Source organism: Drosophila gunungcola (assembly GCF_025200985.1).
Source record: "Drosophila gunungcola strain Sukarami chromosome 3L unlocalized genomic scaffold, Dgunungcola_SK_2 000003F, whole genome shotgun sequence".
Lineage (NCBI taxonomy): Eukaryota > Metazoa > Arthropoda > Insecta > Diptera > Drosophilidae > Drosophila > Drosophila gunungcola.
In genome coordinates this window covers 6,523,972-6,547,368 of record NW_026453179.1, presented here as the reverse complement: position 1 = coordinate 6,547,368, position 23,397 = coordinate 6,523,972, and the positions used below count along the sequence as shown (strand labels likewise).

The 23,397-nt window shown below is 43.2% G+C and overlaps 6 protein-coding genes across 10 annotated transcripts; 3 read left to right on the top strand and 3 right to left on the bottom strand.

Annotated features, from left to right (window-relative positions):
- The first annotated feature begins 485 nt into the window (after positions 1–485).
- Positions 486–4,030, top strand: LOC128258544 (N-acetylgalactosamine kinase). Of its 4 annotated transcripts, none has more exons than XM_052990198.1 (6): positions 486–624; positions 1,646–1,824; positions 1,883–2,056; positions 2,492–3,225; positions 3,431–3,635; positions 3,692–4,030. In XM_052990198.1, exons 2-6 carry the CDS (start codon positions 1,652–1,654, stop codon positions 3,876–3,878), a joined length of 1,473 nt encoding a protein of 490 aa, XP_052846158.1. In that variant the 5' UTR covers positions 486–624; positions 1,646–1,651; the 3' UTR covers positions 3,879–4,030. The 4 variants fall into 4 exon arrangements, with proteins under 4 accessions (XP_052846158.1, XP_052846160.1, XP_052846159.1 ...); XM_052990200.1 differs by having other exon boundaries at positions 503–624; positions 1,650–1,824; XM_052990199.1 differs by lacking the exon at positions 486–624 and adding an exon at positions 1,296–1,454.
- LOC128258545 (uncharacterized) lies at positions 3,931–5,506 on the bottom strand. Its single transcript, XM_052990203.1, has 2 exons — positions 5,355–5,506; positions 3,931–4,437 (listed from the first exon to the last, which is right to left on the bottom strand). Exon 2 carries the CDS (start codon positions 4,429–4,431, stop codon positions 4,051–4,053), a length of 381 nt encoding a protein of 126 aa, XP_052846163.1. The 5' UTR covers positions 4,432–4,437; positions 5,355–5,506; the 3' UTR covers positions 3,931–4,050.
- A 1,913-nt stretch (positions 5,507–7,419) lies between these two features.
- On the top strand, positions 7,420–10,126 carry LOC128258538 (uncharacterized). Of its 2 annotated transcripts, XM_052990189.1 has the most exons (4): positions 7,420–7,980; positions 8,875–9,164; positions 9,227–9,571; positions 9,646–9,904. In XM_052990189.1, exons 1-4 carry the CDS (start codon positions 7,704–7,706, stop codon positions 9,751–9,753), a joined length of 1,020 nt encoding a protein of 339 aa, XP_052846149.1. In that variant the 5' UTR covers positions 7,420–7,703; the 3' UTR covers positions 9,754–9,904. The 2 variants fall into 2 exon arrangements, with proteins under 2 accessions (XP_052846149.1, XP_052846148.1); XM_052990188.1 differs by having other exon boundaries at positions 9,227–10,126.
- Positions 10,107–12,450, bottom strand: LOC128258537 (signal recognition particle subunit SRP68). Its single transcript, XM_052990187.1, has 4 exons — positions 12,283–12,450; positions 11,825–12,174; positions 11,100–11,762; positions 10,107–11,041 (listed from the first exon to the last, which is right to left on the bottom strand). Exons 1-4 carry the CDS (start codon positions 12,380–12,382, stop codon positions 10,337–10,339), a joined length of 1,818 nt encoding a protein of 605 aa, XP_052846147.1. The 5' UTR covers positions 12,383–12,450; the 3' UTR covers positions 10,107–10,336.
- Positions 12,451–12,896: 446 nt separating this feature from the next.
- Positions 12,897–15,617, top strand: LOC128258574 (protein Pixie). Its single transcript, XM_052990265.1, has 5 exons — positions 12,897–13,023; positions 13,308–13,521; positions 13,586–14,196; positions 14,252–14,968; positions 15,028–15,617. The coding sequence occupies exons 2-5, from the start codon at positions 13,309–13,311 to the stop codon at positions 15,317–15,319; spliced, it is 1,833 nt and encodes a 610-aa protein (XP_052846225.1). The 5' UTR covers positions 12,897–13,023; position 13,308; the 3' UTR covers positions 15,320–15,617.
- Positions 15,618–15,720: 103 nt separating this feature from the next.
- LOC128258112 (myotubularin-related protein 9) lies at positions 15,721–19,326 on the bottom strand. The gene is made up of 7 exons (XM_052989530.1): positions 18,672–19,326; positions 18,322–18,572; positions 17,875–18,253; positions 17,338–17,813; positions 16,863–17,275; positions 16,712–16,809; positions 15,721–16,655 (listed from the first exon to the last, which is right to left on the bottom strand). The coding sequence occupies exons 1-7, from the start codon at positions 18,828–18,830 to the stop codon at positions 16,578–16,580; spliced, it is 1,854 nt and encodes a 617-aa protein (XP_052845490.1). The 5' UTR covers positions 18,831–19,326; the 3' UTR covers positions 15,721–16,577.
- Between the last annotated feature and the right edge of the window lie 4,071 nt (positions 19,327–23,397).

Here is a 23,397-nt window from a genome sequence, read left to right as displayed (position 1 = left end):
ACACACAGAAACAAAAAAACATTAATCATCTATAGGATATTTTTTATTTTAATTATTATAATGTTGTAATAAAATTACAATTTGGCACATTTATATATTTATGTATAATTATAATTATTTAAAAATACTCCACAGTGCACTTTGCGCCTACCATATCAGAATAGCAAATACTTAGCTGTATAGCAAAATAATGGCCTTTAGTCGAGGGGAAGCCAAAAACAACATTTAAGGCGGTAGAAATTGTAGAACTAGTTTTTAGAATGCAAACAAAAAATGTTTGGATGTTATGAAGATGTTTGACCTACTTGAGGGTATAAACAGCTAGTTTTAAACAAACAAAGCTCTTAAAAAGTTGCTACTGATACACATACACAGTCTGACTTCTCTAACTGGAACTTTGATGTTTTTAATAATTAATACGACAATGATTACTTGATAACGATGTTTCACTGTACTGATCGTTATATTCCGGACTAAAAAACGGAAACGGCACGGGCCTGATTGTTCAGTTGCTTGATGGAACGCGACGTGCTCACATCGAAAACTAGAACTCTTCGCTGATAAGGTCTGAAAACAGCTCCAAGTTATTTTGACCTCATAAACAGAAAGATAAGACATCGTGGGGTATGTATCGGCAATAGCGCTAAGATCTTAACAAAGTGCATAATATCTTTAAAGTATCTATAAATAATGATAACGTGAAAATAATGGACACAACTTAATAGACAATGGTCGTATTCAGCAGAGCAAAATGATCACTGATCACTTATGGAGTTCTTACGATAGTTCTGCTGAACGCCTATAATCACTGTTGCAAAAATTCTTCCATCATGTTTAGCAAAAAAGGAGCGTAAAAATAGTACGCTACCTTTTTTTGATTCATGATACATATTTGATAGCCTATATCGATGGAAAAATCAAAATATAAACAAATCAAATATAAAAAACAAACAAAACTAGCAAAAATTAATGAATTAATGCGTAATGTATCATAAGAGTTCGAACAAAACAAAGTAATCAGTAACAAAAACACTTAAAGGTTTTAGACTGTTCAAATACAGTAAAATTAAACGAATTTCTATTATTATAATTATAAAGTAATTCCATTTTATTTAGGGTGTCTCGATTTGTTTTAAGTAAACACACAGATTATATTAAATAAAAACCTCAAAGGATTTCTATAATAAGTATTTAAAATATAAACCCTTAAGCTGCTTGAGGGTTAAAGTTTTCGCAAACCTGGCAACACCCAAATAACAGCTGTCGGCTATTGACCTCTCGCTCTCGCATGCCCGTCCTTTTCATTTGCCGGCAGAATTGCACTTTTGCACTTGTTTTTCCCAATTAAGCGGTCAAATTGGCTTTAGTAACTCTGAAACTGCTTCCCTGACTGATTATCGGAATGTTAGTAAATAACTTTGTGTGCTAATTTGCTATTACGACATTTTGATAAGGTGAGATGGTTTGATAAGCTCATTTTTTGCACAACCACAGATGCAACTGTTGTTGTTGGGACTATTTGTTTACGTTTACGTATGTTAATTTGTTTTTGCTCATAAATTTTGATTAACCAGTTGTTGCGACACGTTTACGGTTCGTCGACTGCGAAAAAAATGTCTGTTATTAATGTTTTACCCACCTACAGATAGACATGACCGCCAACGGGAACGGAACTGCTCAGGTTTTGGGAGCCGGCATCGAAGTCGTGGCCCAGCAGAAGCTCCAGCAGGATTCCAAGATCTACGAGCGCGTGCAGCAGCTGGGCGCGTTTTTCAAACAGCAGTTCGGAGCGGATCCAGACTTTTTCGTTCGAGTTCCAGGCAGGTTAGTTTCCCTTTCCCTTGTTGGGTGTATGCTCCCCACTGATGATATCTATTCCCAGGGTCAACATTATAGGAGAGCATGTTGACTACTGCGGCTACTCGGTGCTGCCCATGGCAGTTAGCCAGAGCATTTTCCTAGCGGTGGCCAAAAACCCAGAGGACAGCCAACTGCAGCTTAGAAATCTGGAGGAGGCCAAGTTCCCGGGCTATGATGCAGATCTGAAAACGCTCAGGTGGGTGATTCATATAATGATAATTAAAAGACTCTAATAACCAGAGAACGGAATTACCTAACACGTTTAGTAGACGTTGATATTCTCCATGCTTTAACTTTTACTTTTTTCTGTTAAATAATCTTACATGGGTAAAATAATAATACAATTAATATGTTCGTTCGATTTTTATTGTAGTCAAAAGTTTATAAAGTATTAAATTCGATCGTCTGTCTAAAACATACTCTCTGAATTTAATTAAATAAATAAATAATGTTTATTATAAGCAAATAGTCATTCCCTAAAAATATATTTTTTTGTATATAAATTGGACGACTATATCATAAAGCTCTTATAGGAAAGATCGATAAAATAACTGAAAAATAAGAAGAAAGTCGAAAAATCTTTGTAGGTACTCAACATGTTGGGGCTATTAATAAAGATATTCTATTTCAGAATTGAGTTGCCAAAAACAGGAGGACCAGCCTGGTACAACTATTTTCTGTGCGGCATCAAGGGCATACAGGAGAACCTGGGCAGTCAGTGGAAGCCTGTAGGAATGCGCATTGCTGTGGACGGCAATGTGCCGCTGGCTGCAGGACTGTCCAGTTCCAGTGCCATGGTTAGCTCTGCTGTCCTGGCCACTGCCCACGTTCAGGGAAAGCAGCTGGATCGCAGGGAGCTGGCTTCCATTTCGGCCAAGTGTGAGCAGTATATTGGCACCCACAGTGGGGGTATGGATCAGGCTATCGCTTACTTGGGACGAGTAGGCTGTGCCCACCACATTGAGTTCCATCCCAAGCTCAAGGGCACTCCGGTGACATTGCCAGCGGGCAAGTGCTTCGTGGTGGCCAACAGTCTGGCGCAAAAGAATAAGGCCGCTTCGTCGGATTATAACGAAAGGGTGGTGGAGTGTCGACTGGCCACGCGATGGCTGGCCAAGCGAAAGGGTCTGATCAACTGGCAGGACATTGTGCGCTTCATTGACTTGGAGGAGGCTTGCCAAATGGATAACGAGACATTTGAGAAGTTGATTAAGGACACCTTGACCAAGTGGACCTACACGCGAGCGGATATCTGCGAGGAGCTGGGAGTCACCGAGCAGGAACTGGAGACCAAGTTCCTATCCGCCAACACGCGCCACATGGAGCAGTTCAAGCTGCGTCAGCGTGCTTTGCATGTCATTCAGGGTGAGTTGATCAAGGTTTTTTTATATTGTATCGGAAACATTTCTCAAAGGTTTAAGTTCCTGATTTTGCACATGCTTTAAATTAATTGATCGCAAATTGAATAATTAATCTCAATTAACAATATTCTGTTATTGATTAAAATTCTTTAAAATATTTTTCAATCGTAACGTGAGCTCAAGTTATTGACTTTAGCAATATTTTACAGAATCCGGTCGTGTTGCCAAATTCCGGAAGATTTGTGAGCAACTGGCCGTCGGACCCAGCAAGGCAGGTGCCAAGCGGCTGGGTGAGCTAATGCGGCAGTCTCACGAAAGTCTACGGGAGCTCTACGAATGCTCCCACCCAGATGTGGAGCGACTGATTGCCATTTCCACCGAGCAGAATGTCAGTGCTCGCGTTACGGGAGCCGGGTAAGAAGCCAGAAATCATTACAGCTCTCTAGGCTAACTAAAAAGTTGAATTCAAGGTGGGGTGGTTGCATAGTGGCCATGTGCGACTCCGTTGAAGCGGCTGACGAGTATATAAATGCTTTGAAGCGAGACTATTACGCCCATCTGCCAGCCCATCTCCTGGAGCGCCATCAGCCCAACAACTTCTGCGAAGTGGTCTTTGCCACTCTTCCGGGAAACGGAGCCGAGTTATATATACAGTGAAGTTTTTCCAGGTTATAATCCCAATTGTATACCAAAAGCACCTGTCAGTCACTTTAATTCAGTGGTCATTTATAGAGAAAACATTTAATGTGTATGTACAATATATTAACAATTTAAAAGCTAGAATACAACAAGGCACGTGGGAAACGGAACTCATCTGGGCACGAGATTTCTATCTGCGACTCAGGTAGCCGGCGTTCTTGAACAGCTTGTAGACCTGTTCCCGCGGAATTTTCTCAGCCTCGCGATGCACCACAGCCATTTCCTTTTTCGTTAGCAGGGATTCCTTGGCCAGGTTGGCGGCGATCACGGGATCATTGTAGAATCGCGCACTCTTCGACAGTTCGGCCGGCAACTCGGACTCCCAGTGGGCATTCCTCACCACCGAGGGATGGGCATCGGCTGTGGCATATCCCTGGTACTGGTTGGCCGGCTCGTAAGAGTGCGCAACCGGCAGACCCAAACCCTGGTGGTAGAAGAACTGGGCCCGAACCGAGCTCACGGCCAGAAGCAGGCATCCAGCGAGCAGCGCTACTTGGCAGGCGGTCAACATGATTGGCTACAGGAGGGGTGAAAAGGAGCAGGAGCTGGCATTATTGTCCAACGTTCTAATAAAGCGATACGGACAGATTTATTGCCGCCGGTCAGTGGCAGTTTTTAATCTACAAGTCGGCTGTCAGTTTCGTGCGTCATAAATTATGTAGGGGAAAATCAATTATCGCATATGGCCAATGGAGTGGGTAGCGCGGAGATCTTGGCTCGGACTCTTGCAGTGGCTAATCCATAAACTTTTTGCAACTGGAACTGGCTTTTTTTATTGATAAGAATTGGACTGGCTGCAAACTAAATGGCGAGCTTTAATTGTCAAGCGTAGAGTGCTCCAATTTGGTCTGAACAAAGCAATCAAATACAGATACAGTGGTCTTTATGGGATTAGATTTTGACCATATTTGTTATATTCACATAGGCTTTGAAACTACTAGTGCTGATGCGACAAGATAGTCAACTATTTCCTTCCTTATATTTATTTCATTGGTTTCTTTTTTAATGACGATTGTTAATCCTTGAACAATGTTTGATTGATTAAGTTGACATTCTCTATTAAGAAATAAATGTCAATTATTTTTCGGTTTTTTTTTTTTAAGTATTAAGAATAAATAATTTTTTATTATTGTCATTCGTCAGGAAATCAGAGCTGCGAAGTTTAAAAAACTTAACTTGAAACTGTTTCAAATGAACTTCGATATTATCCTTGAAAAGATGATATTGGTTGAAAGCCACACATTTTTCTAATTTTATTGAGATCACAGCCACTGTACATGCATGCTTAGTGTGACTATGGGCCATTAAATGCATTTACATATTCCAAGTCCAATTTGATACTTTTATTCAACCAAAGTCAAGGTTACGATCCCACACAACCGAATCGGATTTCGGTGCTCCAAAGCACCCACTCGCACAACACACGACACTCACTTTGATGCGGACTTGTTTCAGAAGCTAATCCTCGGAGAGAAGCACTTCAACCGAAACTGGAACACCTGGGCCTGGGCGAAGTTGAGACTGTAAACTGATCATAGAATATCGAGGCGACGAACTTTTATTCGCTTGCCGTTGAATGCCACAAAAACGAGTTGAACTCAAGTTTGTGAGTCAACCGATTCCGAATCTCGCTCAAAGTCGCTTCTGAGCGCCGAGAATGAGTCAAGTTTTTCAGCTGGCTGCTTTACATTTTATTAAATTAATTATGGTCGGAGCGGAGTGGAGAGGACTGCAATCTGGTAGAGACTGACCTAGGCCTAGGCGCTTAGATCGGCAATTAAAAACAATGATATCTGTCGCCGTTTCTCATGCTCCATAAAAGTGCCCCCCAAAAAAGGTCGGATTGCCTGCCGGCCACGTTACGCATGGGAAAAGGCGCAAAGATATGTGCACCAAATGTACTCGGAAAAAACCGATTTTATAATAATACATTGAATGTATATAAAAATTTGTTTGTTTTTTTTGTCATTAAGTGCAATCGAAGTAAACCAAGTCTTTATTAATTTATTTATATTTTAAACCTATATATTGTGGATTTAAAAAATGGAAATTCAATTGCATTTTTAACATGTGAAAAGTACATTGTCTGAGATTATTGTTTGCGATTAAGATTTAAGAAAAATAATTTTAAATTGCGAGTGTTTAAACGAGCAGTAAAACGCTTAGATTGGTTAAAAAAAATAGTCTGTGGTTTTAAATACTTTTGTATGATATCATAAATCAAAACTATAACCACAGATGATACAATCATAAAACTGCCAAATTATTATTTACAATATTTCCTTGTGCTCGATTTTGTGCAGTGTATAAGTAGTAAAGCGATTACAATGATTGACAAGTTTGCTTAGAATCCATGTCCGACTCAAATCCGAGCTCTGTGCGATTTTGAAAGTGCCGATTGACCCTGAATTTAATGCTGAGCCAGTAGAGTCTGAAATTCGAGCCGAGCTCGTTGGCTGCACATGTTTGACCCTAATTTGCCACGGGAGTCGGGGTGTCCGAATGCTGGGGTATATCTGGGGTTATTCAACCGATCGAATAAGGCGGAAGCATTAGCCCGGAGTTGCCCGCACTGGGCAATTGGCATAATCACCCGCCGGATGGCAACCTTGAACTTTCCGAATCTCAGGTGCGTATCTTGGCCTAAGCGATTGGTATTTACATTGTTCGGGCTTCGACTTCGACTTCTCCTTGTCTCTGGGAGTGGTCTCTTATTTATTGGCCGTGGCAGATTTGATATTTAATTAATGACCATTTAGCGGCTTTGTAGATGCATATTAAATAAACAAATTGCCTGGCCCCTGCATTGTTGGCTGCGGCCGACGTTAATGAGCTTGGTCTTTGAACTTTATTAGGCTTTGTCTGCGGCTACGTGATTGAAAATTAAGAGGAACTCAGTCAGTGTAGGTCGGATGCTTCAAGAAGAAAAATTTCTATGGTAAATTATGATAAATAATATTATTAAATTTTGAAATCTATTATAATTTATTTGTCAATTTGTCAATTTAATAAATAGTTCGATTTGCATGAAAACCAATAATAAGAGGGATTTGAAGAGCAGCATCTGGTGGATTGTGTTACACAAGTGACACTGTATATTTTTTTCCTACACATTTGAACCCCTTTTATAATGTGTTTTGCTTTGATTTTTATGCGCATTGCCTCGACCCACACGCAGTGTTCGCCAAGGACAGGCAATGCAATTTCAAGTGCACGAATTGGTTGGCCAATGCAAACGACTATCGGCCGACGAGGCGTATGAGCAATATCCGCTTTGGCGGAGCGTCGCATTAAGTATACGCACCCGTCGAGTGAAAGTGCTGTGAGGTGACGGTGACCCTGAACCAGAGAGTTAAGCCTGAAACCTCCTACCGGCTTTCAAAATGCAATTTCAAATTTAGAACTGAGCGCAGTGGGAGAGAACTGAGAGAGTGTCGATTCTCCGTGGGTTCTATATTCGATTCTCACTACCATTTGTACTCTCTAGTGAGTTTTCGTTGCACTTGGTCTGCCAGTCGTCGTTTGGCAGTTTGGCGGGCGGTTTGTTTGTCGCTTTCGGCACACTTTTCGCAAAGGTGTGCTTTTAACACAGCTTACCCATTTCTTAACCAGCGGAAATTGTATAATAATTTTGGAAAAAAACTGACCTGGACTCAATTCGGATTTGCGTCAGTGGTTGAATGAAAATGCTACAGCTGCAGAAACTGACGACTATCAAACCATTTGGCAGCAGCCTTCCGTCTAGAACCATTCACCATCGGGCAGCCAAGTGAAGTGGTGACGATGGCTTTGGCAGCGGCCCCAACAGCAGGACCTTCGCATGGCGTGATGACCATGGCCGTGAATTCGACCGGTGGTTCAGAATTCCGTCAGTACGAGGAGAATGCCGAGCACCTGCGCCAGCTGTTCAGCCAGAACAAGCTGGTGTCCTTTAGCATTGCCCACATCGCGTGCACCGCGGGCAGCAGCAGCGGCGACAACTACATGTCCGTGGTGAAGCGGGTAACCATCAGTCAGGCGCCGGCTGAGAAGGACCAGGAGCTGGCGAGCAGTGAAATTGGTAAGCTTTGTTCGTGCAGCCCAAATCCCAGGCGCCATTAAACTCATCTCATTGATTTTCTCTTCAATACCCTATAATTGAAAGGTGAAACGTATATGCGTCTTGTTTAATTGCAGACGCAAAGTTGTATGTAAATAAACAATTCGATTGGCGGGGTTAATTAACAAAGTGAAAAGTGATATTTTTTGGAGGCGGATTGATCGGTTATCCCGTCAATCCCGTCAAAATGTTGTGTAAATTTAAAAAATAAAATGATTATTTATTCAAAGAATGAAAATTAATAATTTTCAATTATTCAATTAAGCTTATTTGCTTTTATTTTAAGACCAAAAATTAGGGTATTGGTGGAGCTGGAACTTTTGTCTGCACCGATAAGCGGCGTCGAGTGGGTTGACCTTGTTGCACGCATTCTAAATGCATTGCACCCATACAGCTAGGCGTATACGTAATATAGATTTTCTAAAGGTCAGCACGCACACTCACAAACAAAAGAGAGAGAGAGAGAGAGATCCGCTCTCACGCACGCAAGGCCACCGCCAATTCATTCATAAATATAAATCTTAGACCACGACGTAAACAAAAGTCAGCTGTTCCACTCTGCCGCTCTCACAGTTAGTTTTCTCTTCGTTTTCTCCGCCTCCGCCCATCATTTACACAGAAACAAAAATGTATGTGATTTGATGATGATGAACTAATAATATTTCGATTACAAAATATGGCTTTACCAAATTATATAAAATTTTATTGCCCAAAATATGTAAGTTGTTATAAAAAATAAGAGTAGTCAATTTCGATAGGCAAATTCTACAACATCTTTCGATCCTACATAATGTACCGATTAAAATTATATAAAAGATAATTAAGACCTGCACTTTTGGATTTTTTTCTGTGTAGTTACAGTCATTATCAAGCGGCAAATTGCGAGTCTGTCGCGCCGGCAACTCTACCGGTGCGAGGAGGCCTTCAGCAACGAGATCAACGCCTACCGACATTTGGCGCCTCTGTTGGCCTCCCACAGCCGCCAGCAACTATTTCCGGTGTGCTACATCGCGGAGACCCAGGATCGCAGGGATGCGGACGGCGGAGAGCCGATCATCGTGCTGCAGGACCTCAAGGCATTGGGTTATCGCATGAGGGATCGTCTGGCGGGCTTGGAACTGCGTGACTGCCTCCTGGTTATGAAGGTATGTGGAAAAGGTTACATATGCTCCCGATCACATCAATAACCAATGTCTCTTCCTCTCAGAAACTGGCCCAACTGCATGCAGCTTCTCTGGCCGCCCAGGAACTGGAGTCCTCTTTTTTTGCCTCCCAGGCCCAGCAGCTGCAGGAGATTGTGTACTGCGATGAGGCGGCAGAGTTCTATGCCACCATACTAGACACCTCTGTGCAGCAGGCCATGGAGAGTCTAGATGGCGCCAATGCAGACGAAAGTCTGACAGAACCCATTCGGCTGCTCGAGGAACTACGTTGCAATTTGTTTGGAAAACTAAAGCAGGAGATTAATGCCACTGCAGAGGCTCCGTATAGTGTGATCTGCCATGGCGACCTGTGGGTGAACAACATTATGTTCCGCCCCGATCCGGAGGAGGTGATCTTCTTCGACCTGCAGGCCATGCGCCGTTCCACGCCCGTTTTTGATATCCTTCACTTTATTTACACCAGCACGAGAAGGCCGCTGAGGGATGTGCACACGGACACCCTGCTGGCCGCCTACTCCGAGGCACTGGGTCAGGAACTAAGGCACCAGCTCGAGGACACGCCCGCTGCTGAGCGACTAGATGAGCTCTGCGAAGCATTTTCGCTGCAACGCCTCAGCGCGGATTATGTGCGTCAAGTGCACTACGGCCTGGCCATCGGCATGTGGATCCTGCCGGCTGTCACCTTCGATCCGAACAACCTGCCCAATCTGGACGTGATGAGTGAGCAGAATCTCACGGGCAAGGAGATCAAGTGTACCCAAACACTCACTTCAGAGTACCATCTGCGCATCCGGGAGCTGGTGATGGAGTTCTACGAGCTGGGCTATCTCCAAATGGAAAAGCAAAACTTGTAAGAGTATTCATAGTCATGTAGAGATAGAATTAACTTATAAACTCTAACGTTCGCAATAAATAGATGATAGATTTGCCCTTGAGGAACTATAGCTCTCTCTTGAAGGTTCCTTTATTACCGAATAATTGTTCATTTTTGTAACTTACAAAAGTTCTGTAGAAAAAACAAATCTGGCGGGGGTAAAAGCCAAAACAAAGAACTTATAAAGAACAACAGCATGGACTTGGATCTGAAGGCTTTATAAGTGTAACATGGATGCGTGGAATTCCAGAAGAGTGTTTCGTGGTGGTTAGTTTCAATCTCACTTGTTGCCGCCGCCGCCCCACCCAAGGAATCCCTTGACGAAGCCGGTAATCGAGGGTCCTTTCTTGCCAGGCGACTCCAGTTTGTCCTCGAGCGAAGGCAGCTCAACATAGTTCATGGCCAGGTCAAAGAAGAGCGGTTTGCAGGGTATGGGCTCCATGTCGGGGGTTAGCTTGAACACGTTGGGGGTCTTGGTGTGCAGCGACTGGTCCTCCTTGTACAGCGACAGTCGTTCATACAGAGGTTTCGTCGTCTTTTGGGACTTGGTGGTGGTTCCAGCCTCCTCGCTGTTATCGTCCTCCAGCACACTGTATGCATGGGCTGAGAACTTGCATCCCTCGATGGCAGACACAACCTTCTTGAGTTCTTCCTGCAGCTGGAACTCCGGACTGGCCTTGCCCTTCAGCGCCTCGGTGGCGTACTTGGAGGCGCGTTCGTACAGCGCCACCGCCTCCTTCCACTTCTTCATATCGATCAGTGTGAGCGCTATGTAGTAGCAGCGGAAGGCCTTGAAGGTAATGGCCAGGTTCTCCACCTCGCTCTGGTACTTGGCATCATCCTCCAAGCCGGTGATCTGCTGCATTTCCGTAACGTTCTGCAGGATGATCTCATAAAGGCGGGCCAGATCTTGGGATCGCACTCGCTTGCCGTCGCCCACATTCTGCTGACCTTGCTGGTTGGGATCGTCGAAGTTGAGCTTGGCCTGACCAGAAAAAATAATTTGAGTATGTACAGCTAATTTATATTTATTTTTGGCTTACCTGCTCCACTAGGCACAGATTACGCTGCAGCGTGCGGCTGTGACGGATGTAACTTAAATAGGCCAGAAGATATTGAACGCCGGATACGGTCTGTCCGGTGGTAAGTGAACGTAGCTTGGGATCCTGTTTGATCTCGTCCCTTACTGCCTGGATGGCGTCCTTGCAGTCCATCAAAATGCGTTCAATCAACTCTATCTTGGCGTCCTGTTTGGTGGCCTTGGCCAGCGACTTGTCCAGCTCTTGGGCACTGAGCAGGAACAGACGGACCTTCTCCGGACGGACAGTGACCTTGCGACCGCGCCAGTCGATCGTCTGCAGGCCCTCGCTGCTCTCCGTCTTCGTCTGGCTCACAAGGACATCCAGATTATCAAGCACTCCCTGGGCGCGAAGCTCCAGGATTTCGTCGATCTTGCCGCCGCTGGCACCACCGCTGATGTTGTAGGCGCAATAGCGTAGATTGGGCGTGAACTCGTTGACTTTGGCCCGATACAGCTCCTGTTCATCATCGGGCAGTGCCTTGGCCAGATTTTCGTACACCACCTGGGCGCGCTTTAGATGCTCACCAGCGGACTTCCACAGCTGCAGCTCAAAGTGAAGGGTTCCGTGCATCCAGGCCACATAGGCCTCACACTCCAACTTCGTCCGGGCATCAAATGCCTCCGTCTAAATAAAATACATGAATTAAACTTGATAAAAACTACGCTCTTTGTTGATATACAGCTTACATTGCACAACTCCTGCAGCTGCAGAGCGTAAAAACAGGCCCTGCGCAGCTTGTTGACCAGGTGGAAGCGCTTCCTCGGCTCCGTATTGGACTCCTGCTTGAGCTGCATGGCATATGCCCAGGCCCGCTCGGCACTGATCAGTGGGATGTGGATGAAGCGTTCGTCCGCCTTCTTGCCGGTCAACTGGCCAATGGTCACGTCGCGTCGCTTGAAGTGCCTTTTGTCCCCCTGCGGGTACTTCAGTGCCTTCCTCAATCGGCGGATGCGGCGGGTGCAGTAGCCTCGGTAACGCTGGAAATCGCCGTGGCGCAGGCCGTGCTGCTGCTGGGCATCCTTAATCATGTGAAGAACTGCAGCGAGAGTGAAAGTTCAGGGCATTAGCATACAGACTTTTAGGTTAAAGGGAGCGGGGCGTCTGGTCCACCTGGCGACCGGGTGGGTCCTCGCTGGCCACTTACTTTCCACCGTGAAGATTTTGGCTGGCTCTGGCGCCGCCGGAGCACTCTCCGTCTTCTCCACAACGTCCCCAGTATTCGGATTATCCTCTTGGACGACCATTTTTTAAGCAGTCGACACAAATCAACGACGTGTAAAAATTAGGGATGTGAAACCAATTGGGATTGTCAAAAACACTGCGAGGTATCGATAGTCGCGAGTTCTTGTACGATATATATATCGGCGCTGAAAACTTATTTTGAGTTGGAAAATTTAATTATTGAGGGTAATTTTGTTCCCGACACTCCTTTTACAACTATCTGCTTAAAACAGGTCTTGGGAAAAATGGTTTTAAAACATACACTGAAAATAGCAAAAATATGTTTATACTATATTTTTCCTATTATAGGAAAATATGTTTATACCATATTTTTCCTATTTTCTAAATTTTAAGACTAAATTTCAACTAGTAGTTTTCTAATTTTTCCGCTAACATTTTCCCTTGTACTTGTAACATTATCTCGAAAATGTCCTATGTAAACAGTGCCAGTGTAGAAATTCTTGCTCAAAAATATATATGAAAAGAAGCCCGAAAAAACTAAACTCAACAAACTATTTTAGCCTAAATCGATAGTTAAGCTGATTCATCTCTATCCCAGTAGTGTTGGAAAACTCCTCAAAACTCCCCCCTTTTGAAACTTGTTGGCTGACACGCAAGAGCGTGCGTTCTGTCTGTTTTACAACAATTTCGGCCTAGTTCGCAGGTAAAATTAAAAGATCTTAGCACGCTGACAAAGTGAAAGTGAAGAACAAGGCCTGCCGCGTGCCAGAAAAAGAAAATTCTCCGTGGAAAGCACTTGTTTTGGCCACGTTTTGAGGTTATACTTTCGCTCACAGGCGAACGCAGTCGCCGCACCCCCGCCCTCCGCCCACAAAGCGGTGCACCAGATTTGTTTTGACGACCGGGGACGGTGATTTGCAACGTTGACAGTGGACTGATTACCATATAGACGACTGATCTGATCCATTTCCCCCTTCACACCCATAGCATGTCGCGCAGAAAGGAGAACGAGGAGGTGGACAAGCAGACGCGCATTGCCATCGTCAGCGATGACAAGTGCAAGCCCAAACGATGTCGCCAGGAGTGCAAGAAGACCTGCCCGGTGGTGCGCATGGGCAAGCTCTGCATCGAGGTGACGCCCACCTCCAAGATAGCCTCGCTGTCCGAGGAGCTGTGCATCGGTTGCGGCATCTGTGTCAAGGTGGGTCAGCTAGCTAGCTAAAGCTTAATATTCCCCCGAATAACCCGAATTTTCTTCCCCACAGAAATGCCCCTTTGAGGCCATCACAATCATCAACTTGCCCAGCAACCTGGAGAAGCACACAACGCATCGGTACAGCAAGAACTCCTTCAAACTGCACCGTCTGCCCATTCCTCGTCCCGGTGAAGTTCTCGGCCTGGTGGGACAGAACGGTATTGGCAAGTCGACGGCCTTGAAGATCCTCGCGGGCAAACAGAAACCCAATCTGGGGAAGTACGCCAATCCACCCGACTGGACGGAGATCCTTAGCTACTTCCGCGGCTCCGAGCTGCAGAATTACTTCACCAAGATCCTCGAGGACAACCTAAAGGCGCTGGTCAAGCCTCAGTATGTGGATCAAATCCCCAAAGCAGTGCGCGGCGCTGTTGGAGATCTTCTGGACAAGAAGGACGAGCGAGAGCTGCAGACCAAGATCTGCGACATGCTGGACCTCTCGCATATCCGTGATCGTGAGATCTCCCAGCTCTCTGGTGGAGAACTGCAGCGCTTCGCCATCGCCATGGTATGCATACAAAATGCAGACATCTTCATGTTTGACGAGCCGTCCTCGTATTTGGATGTGAAGCAGCGTCTTAACGCTGCCTTGACCATTCGCTCGCTCCTGCATCCGACAAAGTAAGTGGAACAACTGCAAGTGATTCTTCTTATTAAGGACAAATTAATTTCTTAGGTTCATTATCGTTGTGGAGCACGATCTGTCTGTGCTGGATTACTTGTCCGATTTTATTTGCTGCCTTTATGGAGTTCCCGGTTGCTATGGCGTGGTCACTATGCCTTTCTCCGTGCGCGAAGGCATCAATATTTTCCTCGATGGCTTTGTGCCTACCGAAAATATGCGTTTCCGCACCGAGTCGCTTACGTTCAAGGTCTCCGAGTCGGCAACGGAAGAGGAGATCAAGCGTATGAACCATTACGTGTATCCCTCCATGGTTAAGACCCTTGGCAAATTTGAGCTGACCGTGGAAAAGGGCCATTTTAGTGACTCCGAGATCCTGGTGCTGCTGGGTGAGAACGGTACGGGCAAGACCACATTCATCCGCATGCTGGCCGGTAATTTGCAGCCCGACGGCGAGGTGGAACTGCCCATGCTGAATATCTCGTACAAGCCGCAGAAGATTTCCCCGAAATTCCAGAACCATGTGCGACATTTGCTGCACGATAAGATTCGCGACGCCTACGTGCATCCGCAGTTCATTGCCGATGTGATGAAACCCATGAAGATCGAGGAGATCATGGACCAGGAGGTGCAGAACCTCTCCGGTGGTGAGTTGCAGCGAGTGGCCTTAGTGCTGTGTCTAGGCAAGCCAGCGGATGTCTACCTCATCGATGAACCGTCTGCCTACTTGGACTCCGAGCAGCGTCTGGTTGCCGCCAAGGTTATTAAGCGGTATGTTTTATCTACCCTCCATTTTATCATTTTAACTATTGATTGTTTGCCATTTTTAGCTACATTTTGCATGCCAAGAAAACTGGTTTTGTGGTGGAGCACGATTTCATCATGGCCACCTACCTCGCTGACCGTGTCATTGTTATTGAGGGTCAGCCTTCGGTGAAGACGACTGCATTTTCGCCTCAATCGCTGCTGAATGGCATGAACCGATTCCTCGAACTGCTAGGCATCACCTTCCGTCGCGATCCCAATAATTTCAGGCCCCGCATCAACAAGAACAACTCGGTTAAGGACACGGAACAGAAACGCTCGGGCCAGTTCTTCTTCTTGGAGGACGAGGCCTGCTAAGACAGGTTCACGGATTAAATCGTTTGGACGCTTCGCTTCCCTTTGTTCTCTTCAGCTCTCCTTTGTTCATTTTGCATTCTTTAGTCGAAAACACACATTTGCTTTCCACTTATTTTGTTATTGTTGTCAAGGATAACGTACAATCGAAAAATTGGGGATTAATTGTACTTTATTAAAGTATACGTTTTATATACGTTTTTACAGCGAAATAAACAATAAACCAAAACAACAGGAAATAAATGTTGTCTTAAATGAGTCTAGCAAAAATAAACAAATTTTCTTTATACAAAACAGCAAACATGAGTTTCAGTAAAAAGAAAAATAAATATAAGAGACTTCTATCAACAGGTGGTCCTGTGAAAAGCAGTGAAACCGCCAAATCTAAATCAAAACACAGCTGATTTTTGCGAATTAACACGTATTTATTGCACTTAAGCGATAATTACACAAAATACGCACAATAGAAATGTAAATACGGATATAAATTACATACAAAATTCTGTTATTTCGAATACGATCACAATTCGAAATAAACACATAGTAGATAACAGCTACAAACATTTATAAGTGTAAAATTTACAATATTTGTTTGTGGATTTACCAACGCATGCACAGCATTATTGTTAATATAAACGCTTTTCAAGCTTTAGATTTATGCGATTTAATCAAATGTACATACAAATTTTTCGAAAAAGGCAAATTTTTGAATTTATAATACTAAATTTAATGTGTGCGGCTTGTAGACCACTAAACAACTGACAAAAGTAAGTACTATGAATAGATAATTTTGGAGACTTATGCGCTAAAAATTCCATAAAAGTAAATGCGTCAAAAATTGACTCAAATATTTGATAGTTGCCATGTGCAGTTTCAATTTTCGAATTTAAATCTGAGTCTGAGAGTAGAGAGCGCTTTGCAATTAGAGAGTTTTAAGTTACATCAATACGTTCACTTTTATTTAATGGTTACGTCGCAGAACTTCTACAGTAGAAGTATAGTTGGTAAAAATGGACAAATGTCTAAAATTGAGTGTTCGAGTTGATCCAAAAGCTGATCCTATGGTGTATCTAATAATTCAATTTACCTTGTTTATTTTCTGTTATCTTCAGCACAATTTCTTGTAAATGGAACTTTTAGTGACTTAACTTTAGTGTTGCTATATACTTAAATAATTGTCGAAATCTTGCAACAGAACGTATCAAAAATAAATATATATCATGCAGGAGATTAAAAGATAGAGAGCTTCTGAGGTAGCCGATTATGCATCGTCTGCTTTGTTCATGAGTGTGGACGCTTCCTGGCTGAGTTCCAAGGCTTGTTTGCGCAGTTTGAGGACCTAAACAAAAACAGCACGCGTTAGCCAAAAATTTTTCTTAATTTGGATGAACTTACCTGAGTTCTGAGTTCCTTCTCGCGGGTCACAAGTTCCTGTATTTGGGTCATGACAGTGGCACAGCTGCGCTGATCTATCACCCAGCGCAAATAAAGATCTACAATAAGAGTTTATTAACGACGCTTTCATACATCCAATATTATGACATACCGCTCCACAGCTCCAAGCTGATTGGCGCTACCGATGGCCATATCACACTGGCATTGGGCTCGTACAGCGGATTCAGCAGTGTCTGGAGGACATCTGGTCGGTTTAGGTAAGACCAAAGGCTCGTCGTCCTGGTGTGCACGTTCAGTTCGTTTCGCTCCCGCTCCGAGTCGCACAGAAACGTACCGTACTGCGAAAAGTGGCTGTGCTCAAAAAGTAGGATCAGCAGATGCGTGCTAAACTCGAAGCTGCAGGGAAACTGCGTGTACAGCTGATAGATGCAGTCCAGGAAAAGCACAAAGGTGGCGCCCGAGCCCTTGTTGCGAGTCTGATTTGGTGTGTAGCAAGAGTATCGATGACGGGAGGCGAACGGATGGCCCGCCTGTATCCATTCGCGCTCTATCAAAGCCTGAAGGCTGTGAAGGAAATACATTATTTCAGATCACCAATCAGGACAATCCTTAATATGAAAGCTCACCCCCTTACTGTTCGGCAGTCGGGATTAAGAATGATTTGTACCAGCGAGGTGACAATTAGCGTGGAGTCTAGGCCTTTAGCGCCGTGAACCAGCACTGGACTTCCCTCCTGATCCAAGCACTGCGCCACCACACAAGAGGCGTTCAGAGAGTTTAGCACGAGGCTGAGCCAGCCGCTGCCCTCCAGCCGCGATAGCCACTTGTCCGTGCTGCAGCCCAAATCGTTACAGGCCTCGATTAGCCGTGCGAAACTATCTAGAATAGAGGCGGGCGAGCTGACGTTGCCAATGGAGCGGTTGACCTTTTTCCACTGCGAGTAGTGCAGGTCCGTCTCCGTGTTGGACTTTCCCTTGCCCCACGTGTCCACAATGAAGCCCTTTCGGCTGCGCCCCAGCACCAAATTGAGGATGGCCTCGTCGGCTCGGCAGCGTTTGATGCCCTGAATGGACAGCGGCTGTGAGCTGCGCATCAGGGTGGCCTGTTAATGTGATTCATTGCTTAATCTAATCGAATTGGCGGGAGTGGTTGCAGTGACTTACGCCATTTTCATGCTTGTAGCTCAGCACCGGAAAACGTCCGCCGTCTCGGAACGCGGCGGAGAGCACTATCTGCTCATCCGTAATTGCTTTAGGTACAATTAGCGTGGCGCCATATGTAGCACAGACGCTGAAGTCTCTGTTGACATTGGTGATACGCCACTCGCAGGCGGCCTGAGGTCCTTGGAGTACAGCACCACCACCACCACCCGCCAAAGCGTCTATCGCAAAACCATTCTGCAGGGGATGGGGAAGGCCGGAGCCCACAGCAAGCGTCGATGTCGAAGTTGATGGCATGCAAATTGTTATGTTGGCCACATTCGGCGAGGACGCACCGCCCATGCCCACCCCGCTGATGAGCTTGGCAAACTCCAGCTCGGGCCTGCCATTTAAGGGGAGGATAATTGAATTGTAGCCAATTTGTCAGTGATGGGGAATGTGTGCACTCACCTAAACATCGTGTAGCCGTCCTCTAGGATGGAGTACATGGGCCGGTAGAAGAAGGGATATAGCAGCTCCGTGTTCTGGATGGCACTGAGTGCCTCCAGCGAAGCGGCTACATTGAAGAACTCCTTGCCGCACTTGATCTCCAGCGATATGATGCGCAGGTCCTTGCATTTGAGGGTTATGAGGCCGCCGACCACGATGTTCTGTGAAAGACTCGGTTTCTTCTCCACACTGTCGATGTTTTTGTGCAGCAACTGGAAGGGGAAACAGAGGATGAGTTGGCAATCCAATTATTAGCGCTCCATTGAAGCCGAAGCACATCGGATTAGGAGGGGGCCGCCAAGCGAACTTACCCACAGCTCCTGGCTGGTCTCCTGGCGAGCGCTGAGCAGCAGATGGTGCCCGGTGATGCACAGCGTGCCAACTGTTGCACCCAAAGCCCCCACATTCGATGGGTCGTGAAGGAGGACTCCGTCCAGCTTGGGGGTCTTTATCAGGTCGGCGAATTCCATGGCGTCGCCCGCGGCGGGGTGTCCGATTTGCTTTGGCCCAGACTAATTAACTTTTTGCATTTTGCCCCGGCTATCTCCTGTTGCCACTTGATTGCTTCTGTTGATGCCGCCGCTTTCCTCCTTCGCTCTTCTTTGCCGCGGTTCCCCCCGCCTTTCGGCTTTTTTGAACCCACCCCAGTGCGCACGTCACCGGCTCAGATGGGAATTGGATGGACTTACGGCTCTGCTGATCTTCGCAACTAATCGAACGCTCTCCGGAAAATTATAATCTTTGTTGAACGCCCCCGCCTACGGCACAGATTGCATTTCTTTCTTTTCGGTTTCCGTCCGACTGTTTTGTGCTTTGCGCCAGTGTGCCCGTAGCGCACTGACCCCGAAAGCTCAGTAATAAAGAGCACTGTCACACCGCCAAGGCAGATATGAACCGTTATTACTAATTTCTAGCTTACAAATCAGAACACATCATTTAAAAATGTAAGTATTCATGTTATATGGTTTGTATTTTTTTTTTTAATCGAAAACAAATTTCTGACTATTTCTACTTAATTAATGCAATATAATGTCATATTGGGGGTATTGAATATATATAATTAATGTATATACAAACTCCAGGAACACACCAGCCCGATTTGCCAAATAGTAAAACACTTTAATTGTCTTTTTAGTTAATTTTTATTTCACAACCGCACGCTCTCATTGTCTTCAAGTAAGTGGCAAGGGTACGCATGTGCATACAAAAGGAAACAAAAACGTTCTTTGAAAGAGAGGGAGAGAACAAAGAGAGGAGAGGGCTTTGCCTCTCTCTGAGATCTTCATTGTTCATCCCCTTCCCACACACACACCATGTGTATATGTATAAGTGTGACTTTTTGTATTCTCAACACGCCACCTCAAAAGTTACACTGATACAATTTAAGGAATAACAAAAGATAATTTTCTGACGAGTTTGTGCATTTTCAAATGGTTGTAATAATTTTTTTTTTCTTCTCTGGGGACTCTTTCTTTTTTTCTGATCCAGCATTTGCTGCAAAGAATTGGGGAAACCCAGTAAAACCCAATCAGATCATTCAAAAACATAAATTAACAAGATTCGCTTATATAAACAGTAATGGTTAGACTAGAAATTATTTTGGTTTGATTATTATTAAATATATATATATTCCAAGAGATCCAGTTTGGCTTGGTTTAAAGGTGAATTATAAATTAGCAAAAACTCCATATAAAGGTTCAGGGTGAAGGTCCAGTTAGCCCCATTTGGTCTCGCAGTGCAGTGAACCTAGCTGTTGGTAGTGGCTTCGTTAAAATATCAGCCAATTGGAAATCTGTGGAAATATACTTGACACAGATTAGTTTGTTTTCAATTTGTTCCCTGGTAAAATGATATTTGATATCTATGTGCTTAGATCTCTTGTGGCAAGTAGGATTATTGGCTATACTAATACAACCTTGGTTGTCTTCAAAATATCTATTGGGCCAGTTAATTTTAATTTAATTTCATTTATTAATGACTTTAGCCATAATGCTTCTCTAACACCTTCAAATAAGGCCATATATTCGGCTTCGGTAGATGAAGCAGCAACTGATTTTTGTTTCATAGTACTCCAGGATATTGAACAATTTCCAAACATTTTAAATATATATCCTGTAGTACTTCTCCTATCAGTCTCATTTCCAGCCCAATCAGAATCTACATACCCTATAAGAATATTATCCACTTTAAGATTCCTTTTGAACGATAACTTTAAGTCAACAGTTCCTTTTAGGTATCTTAAAACTCGTTTAAGACATTGCCATAATTCTTTGTTATTATTATTAGTATACCGGCTTAAGATACTAATTGATGTACTCAAATCCGGACGTGTACACAACATTATGTACATTAAACAGCCAATTAAATTCCTACATGGTGCTTCACATGATTCTTCAGCTTGCAAGTCCTCATAATTTAGTTTGCTTGGAAGAGGGGTACTAACTGGATTGCAATCTTCCATATTGAATTTCTTTAAGACATTTTTAATATATGCAGATTGACTGAGACAAATTTGATCATCTTTTCGATCAATTTTTATACCAAGGAAATGTCGTATTTCACATAAGTCAGTCATTTGAAACGTACTTGAAAGATAAGTTTTAAATTTAGACATACTTTCGGAATTACTGGTGGCAATTACCACATCGTCAACGTATAATAATATATATATATTTTTACTTATATCTCCCTTATTTAAAATATATATACATCGGTCTACTTCTAGATTCTGAAATCCAAATTGTTTAAGTGCACTTTCAAAAACCTCAAACCAGCATCGCGCAGCTTGCTTAAGGCCATAAATAGCTTTATTTAGTTTACATACTTTATTTCCATCATACTGGTTTAAACCTTTTGGAACCTTCATATAAATTTCATCCTTTAAAGTTCCATTTAAAATGCTGTTTTTACATCCATATGATGAATCAGTAAATTATATTGATTAGAAAATGCTAAAGAAATCTGAAACTAGAAATTCGTGCAACAGGTGCAAAGGTCTCGTCATAATCTATCATATATTCTTGGGTAAAGCCCCTTGCTACCAGTCTTGCCTTATATTTTAGAAAATTACCATTTTCGTCTTGCTTTAAACTAAAAACCCACTTGCAATCTACTATGTTTTTATCCATAGGCCTTTGCACTAAGCACCATGTATTATTTACAAAATGAGAATTTAGTTCATCTTGAATGGCTTCCTCCCACAAGGTTCTGTCATCGCGAAATTTAATTTCCTCATATGTATTGGGAATATCACTTAATTGGGTATTCATAAGACATTTTTCTAAAAATCTATATGATAATTTTGGTTTATCTTTATTTCTCTCACTGCGTCTGACTTGTTGATTTTCATTTTCTTGTATATTATCACCAGTTCCAACTACTGGATCGGTATTCTCGAGACAAGTGGAATTTTCATTTGAGTTTTCACCAGACTTTGAATCCATTGATTCATTCATTTCCTGTGTTGGAAAAACTAACTCTTCATTCTCTCCAATTTGAGAATCATGACTTCTGCTAACATCATTATGTTTTACCACAGAGTCATTTTCATTTAAAGTCATAGATTTTATGCTTTTTTCGTCCACCACTACATCTCTAGCTATCACAAATTTTCTCGATTCCTCATTCCACAATTTATAGCCATTTGGCTCATACCCGACGAGTATAGTCTTGATCGATTTGTCATCAAATTTTCGCTTATGCACTTTATTTAGTGCGTATACAGTCGATCCAAATATTTTTAAATATTTTAATATTGGCTTCTTTTTATGCCACATCTCATATGGTGTTTTTCTTATATTTCCCAAAGCTCTACTTGGGGACCTATTAACTAAATAAGTTGCTGTTAAAACAGCTTCACCCCAAAAACTTTTATTAAGTTTAGTACAGTTAATCATAGAGCGAGCTTTTTCGGTGATTGTCCTAATCATCCGCTCTGCAACACCATTCAATTGTGGGGTATGAGGAACCGTTAAGTGAAAGCTGATACCTTTTTCGACACAAAATTCACGCATTTCATTAGAGAGGTATTCCCTGCCATTATCAATATATAGATTTACCATTTTTAAGTTGAAATGAGCCTCACTTTTTGCCACAAAGTCTTTGAATACAAAAAACATGTCTGATTTATAAGTTATTAGATATGTCACACAGTAATGTGTAAACTGATCAATAAATACTACATAGTAGTTTTTATTATCAATAGTTGAGGGCGTAATCGGACCACATACATCAGAATGAACTACGAACAATGGGCGGTCAATATTTTCTTTGTTTTTAGATTTTTCAAATTTTAGCCTAGATTGTTTTCCGTTAATACATGCCTCACATAATTCATTTCTATTTAGCTGTACGTTTTTTATAAGTTCAATATCTTCAAACAAGCTGTTTCGTTTAATTTCTAAGAATTTTCCTACACTAATATGACCTAACCTTTCATGCCACAAGCGATATTCTGCATCATTTAAAATTTTGGATGTATATACTTTACTATTTAAATAAAATTTCACAATCGGTACATTATATTTACATATCCCTTCAAATGCCAAGTTACCATTTTTGATTACTTTTATTCCATCCGGATTGAATTCGACGGACATTCCAGCATCTAGCATCTTCTTCACGGATAGTAAATTGTGCGGGATTTCCTTGCAGTACAGCACGTTTGTTTTTTTCCAGAACTGTTAAGGCTAACTAGTCCTTTCGCAGTAGCATACACAAATTCTCCACGCTTTGCAATCTCAATCGCCACACTTGGATTTATATTCTCATACTCGGAAAACAGAGTTATGTCGTTTACTATGTGATCTGACGCCCCTGAATCTAATATAAAATCTACGCCATCTATCTTTTCACTGGAATTAGCTAATTTCATCATAAATGCAAACGAGCGTTCTGGCTGCGTTGCTGTTGCCATCTGAGCCTGTCTCTCTCTAGCATTACTCTGGACATGAACATTCTGGTTGCCACCTGCCTGCCTTTTTAAGGAGAAACAGTCTTTCTTTATATGGCCTAATTTGCCGCAATGAAAACACTTCA

What these genes read in the sequence shown, in the direction of transcription:
- LOC128258574 (XM_052990265.1), top strand. Translation starts at nt 13,309, where the DNA reads ATGTCGCGCAGAAAGGAGAACGAGGAGGTGGACAAGCAGACGCGCATT. An exon ending in GTTGCGGCATCTGTGTCAAG is followed by an intron (nt 13,522 to 13,585) that starts GTGGGTCAGCTA and finishes TCTTCCCCACAG; the next exon opens with AAATGCCCCTTTGAGGCCAT. An exon ending in GCCGCCAAGGTTATTAAGCG is followed by an intron (nt 14,969 to 15,027) that starts GTATGTTTTATC and finishes TGCCATTTTTAG; the next exon opens with CTACATTTTGCATGCCAAGA.
- LOC128258537 (XM_052990187.1), bottom strand. Translation starts at nt 12,382, where the DNA reads ATGGTCGTCCAAGAGGATAATCCGAATACTGGGGACGTTGTGGAGAAG. An exon ending in CAAAATCTTCACGGTGGAAA is followed by an intron (nt 12,175 to 12,282) that starts GTAAGTGGCCAG and finishes CTCTCGCTGCAG; the next exon opens with TTCTTCACATGATTAAGGAT. An exon ending in AGCTGCAGGAGTTGTGCAAT is followed by an intron (nt 11,763 to 11,824) that starts GTAAGCTGTATA and finishes TATTTTATTTAG; the next exon opens with ACGGAGGCATTTGATGCCCG.
- LOC128258544 (XM_052990198.1), top strand. Translation starts at nt 1,652, where the DNA reads ATGACCGCCAACGGGAACGGAACTGCTCAGGTTTTGGGAGCCGGCATC. An exon ending in TTCGTTCGAGTTCCAGGCAG is followed by an intron (nt 1,825 to 1,882) that starts GTTAGTTTCCCT and finishes ATCTATTCCCAG; the next exon opens with GGTCAACATTATAGGAGAGC. An exon ending in GCAGATCTGAAAACGCTCAG is followed by an intron (nt 2,057 to 2,491) that starts GTGGGTGATTCA and finishes ATTCTATTTCAG; the next exon opens with AATTGAGTTGCCAAAAACAG.
- LOC128258545 (XM_052990203.1), bottom strand. Translation starts at nt 4,431, where the DNA reads ATGTTGACCGCCTGCCAAGTAGCGCTGCTCGCTGGATGCCTGCTTCTG.
- LOC128258112 (XM_052989530.1), bottom strand. Translation starts at nt 18,830, where the DNA reads ATGGAATTCGCCGACCTGATAAAGACCCCCAAGCTGGACGGAGTCCTC. An exon ending in GCTACAAGCATGAAAATGGC is followed by an intron (nt 17,814 to 17,874) that starts GTAAGTCACTGC and finishes TCACATTAACAG; the next exon opens with GCCACCCTGATGCGCAGCTC. An exon ending in GACTGCCGAACAGTAAGGGG is followed by an intron (nt 17,276 to 17,337) that starts GTGAGCTTTCAT and finishes TTTCCTTCACAG; the next exon opens with CCTTCAGGCTTTGATAGAGC.
- LOC128258538 (XM_052990188.1), top strand. Translation starts at nt 7,704, where the DNA reads ATGGCTTTGGCAGCGGCCCCAACAGCAGGACCTTCGCATGGCGTGATG. An exon ending in GCTGGCGAGCAGTGAAATTG is followed by an intron (nt 7,981 to 8,874) that starts GTAAGCTTTGTT and finishes TTTTCTGTGTAG; the next exon opens with TTACAGTCATTATCAAGCGG. An exon ending in ACTGCCTCCTGGTTATGAAG is followed by an intron (nt 9,165 to 9,226) that starts GTATGTGGAAAA and finishes TCTTCCTCTCAG; the next exon opens with AAACTGGCCCAACTGCATGC.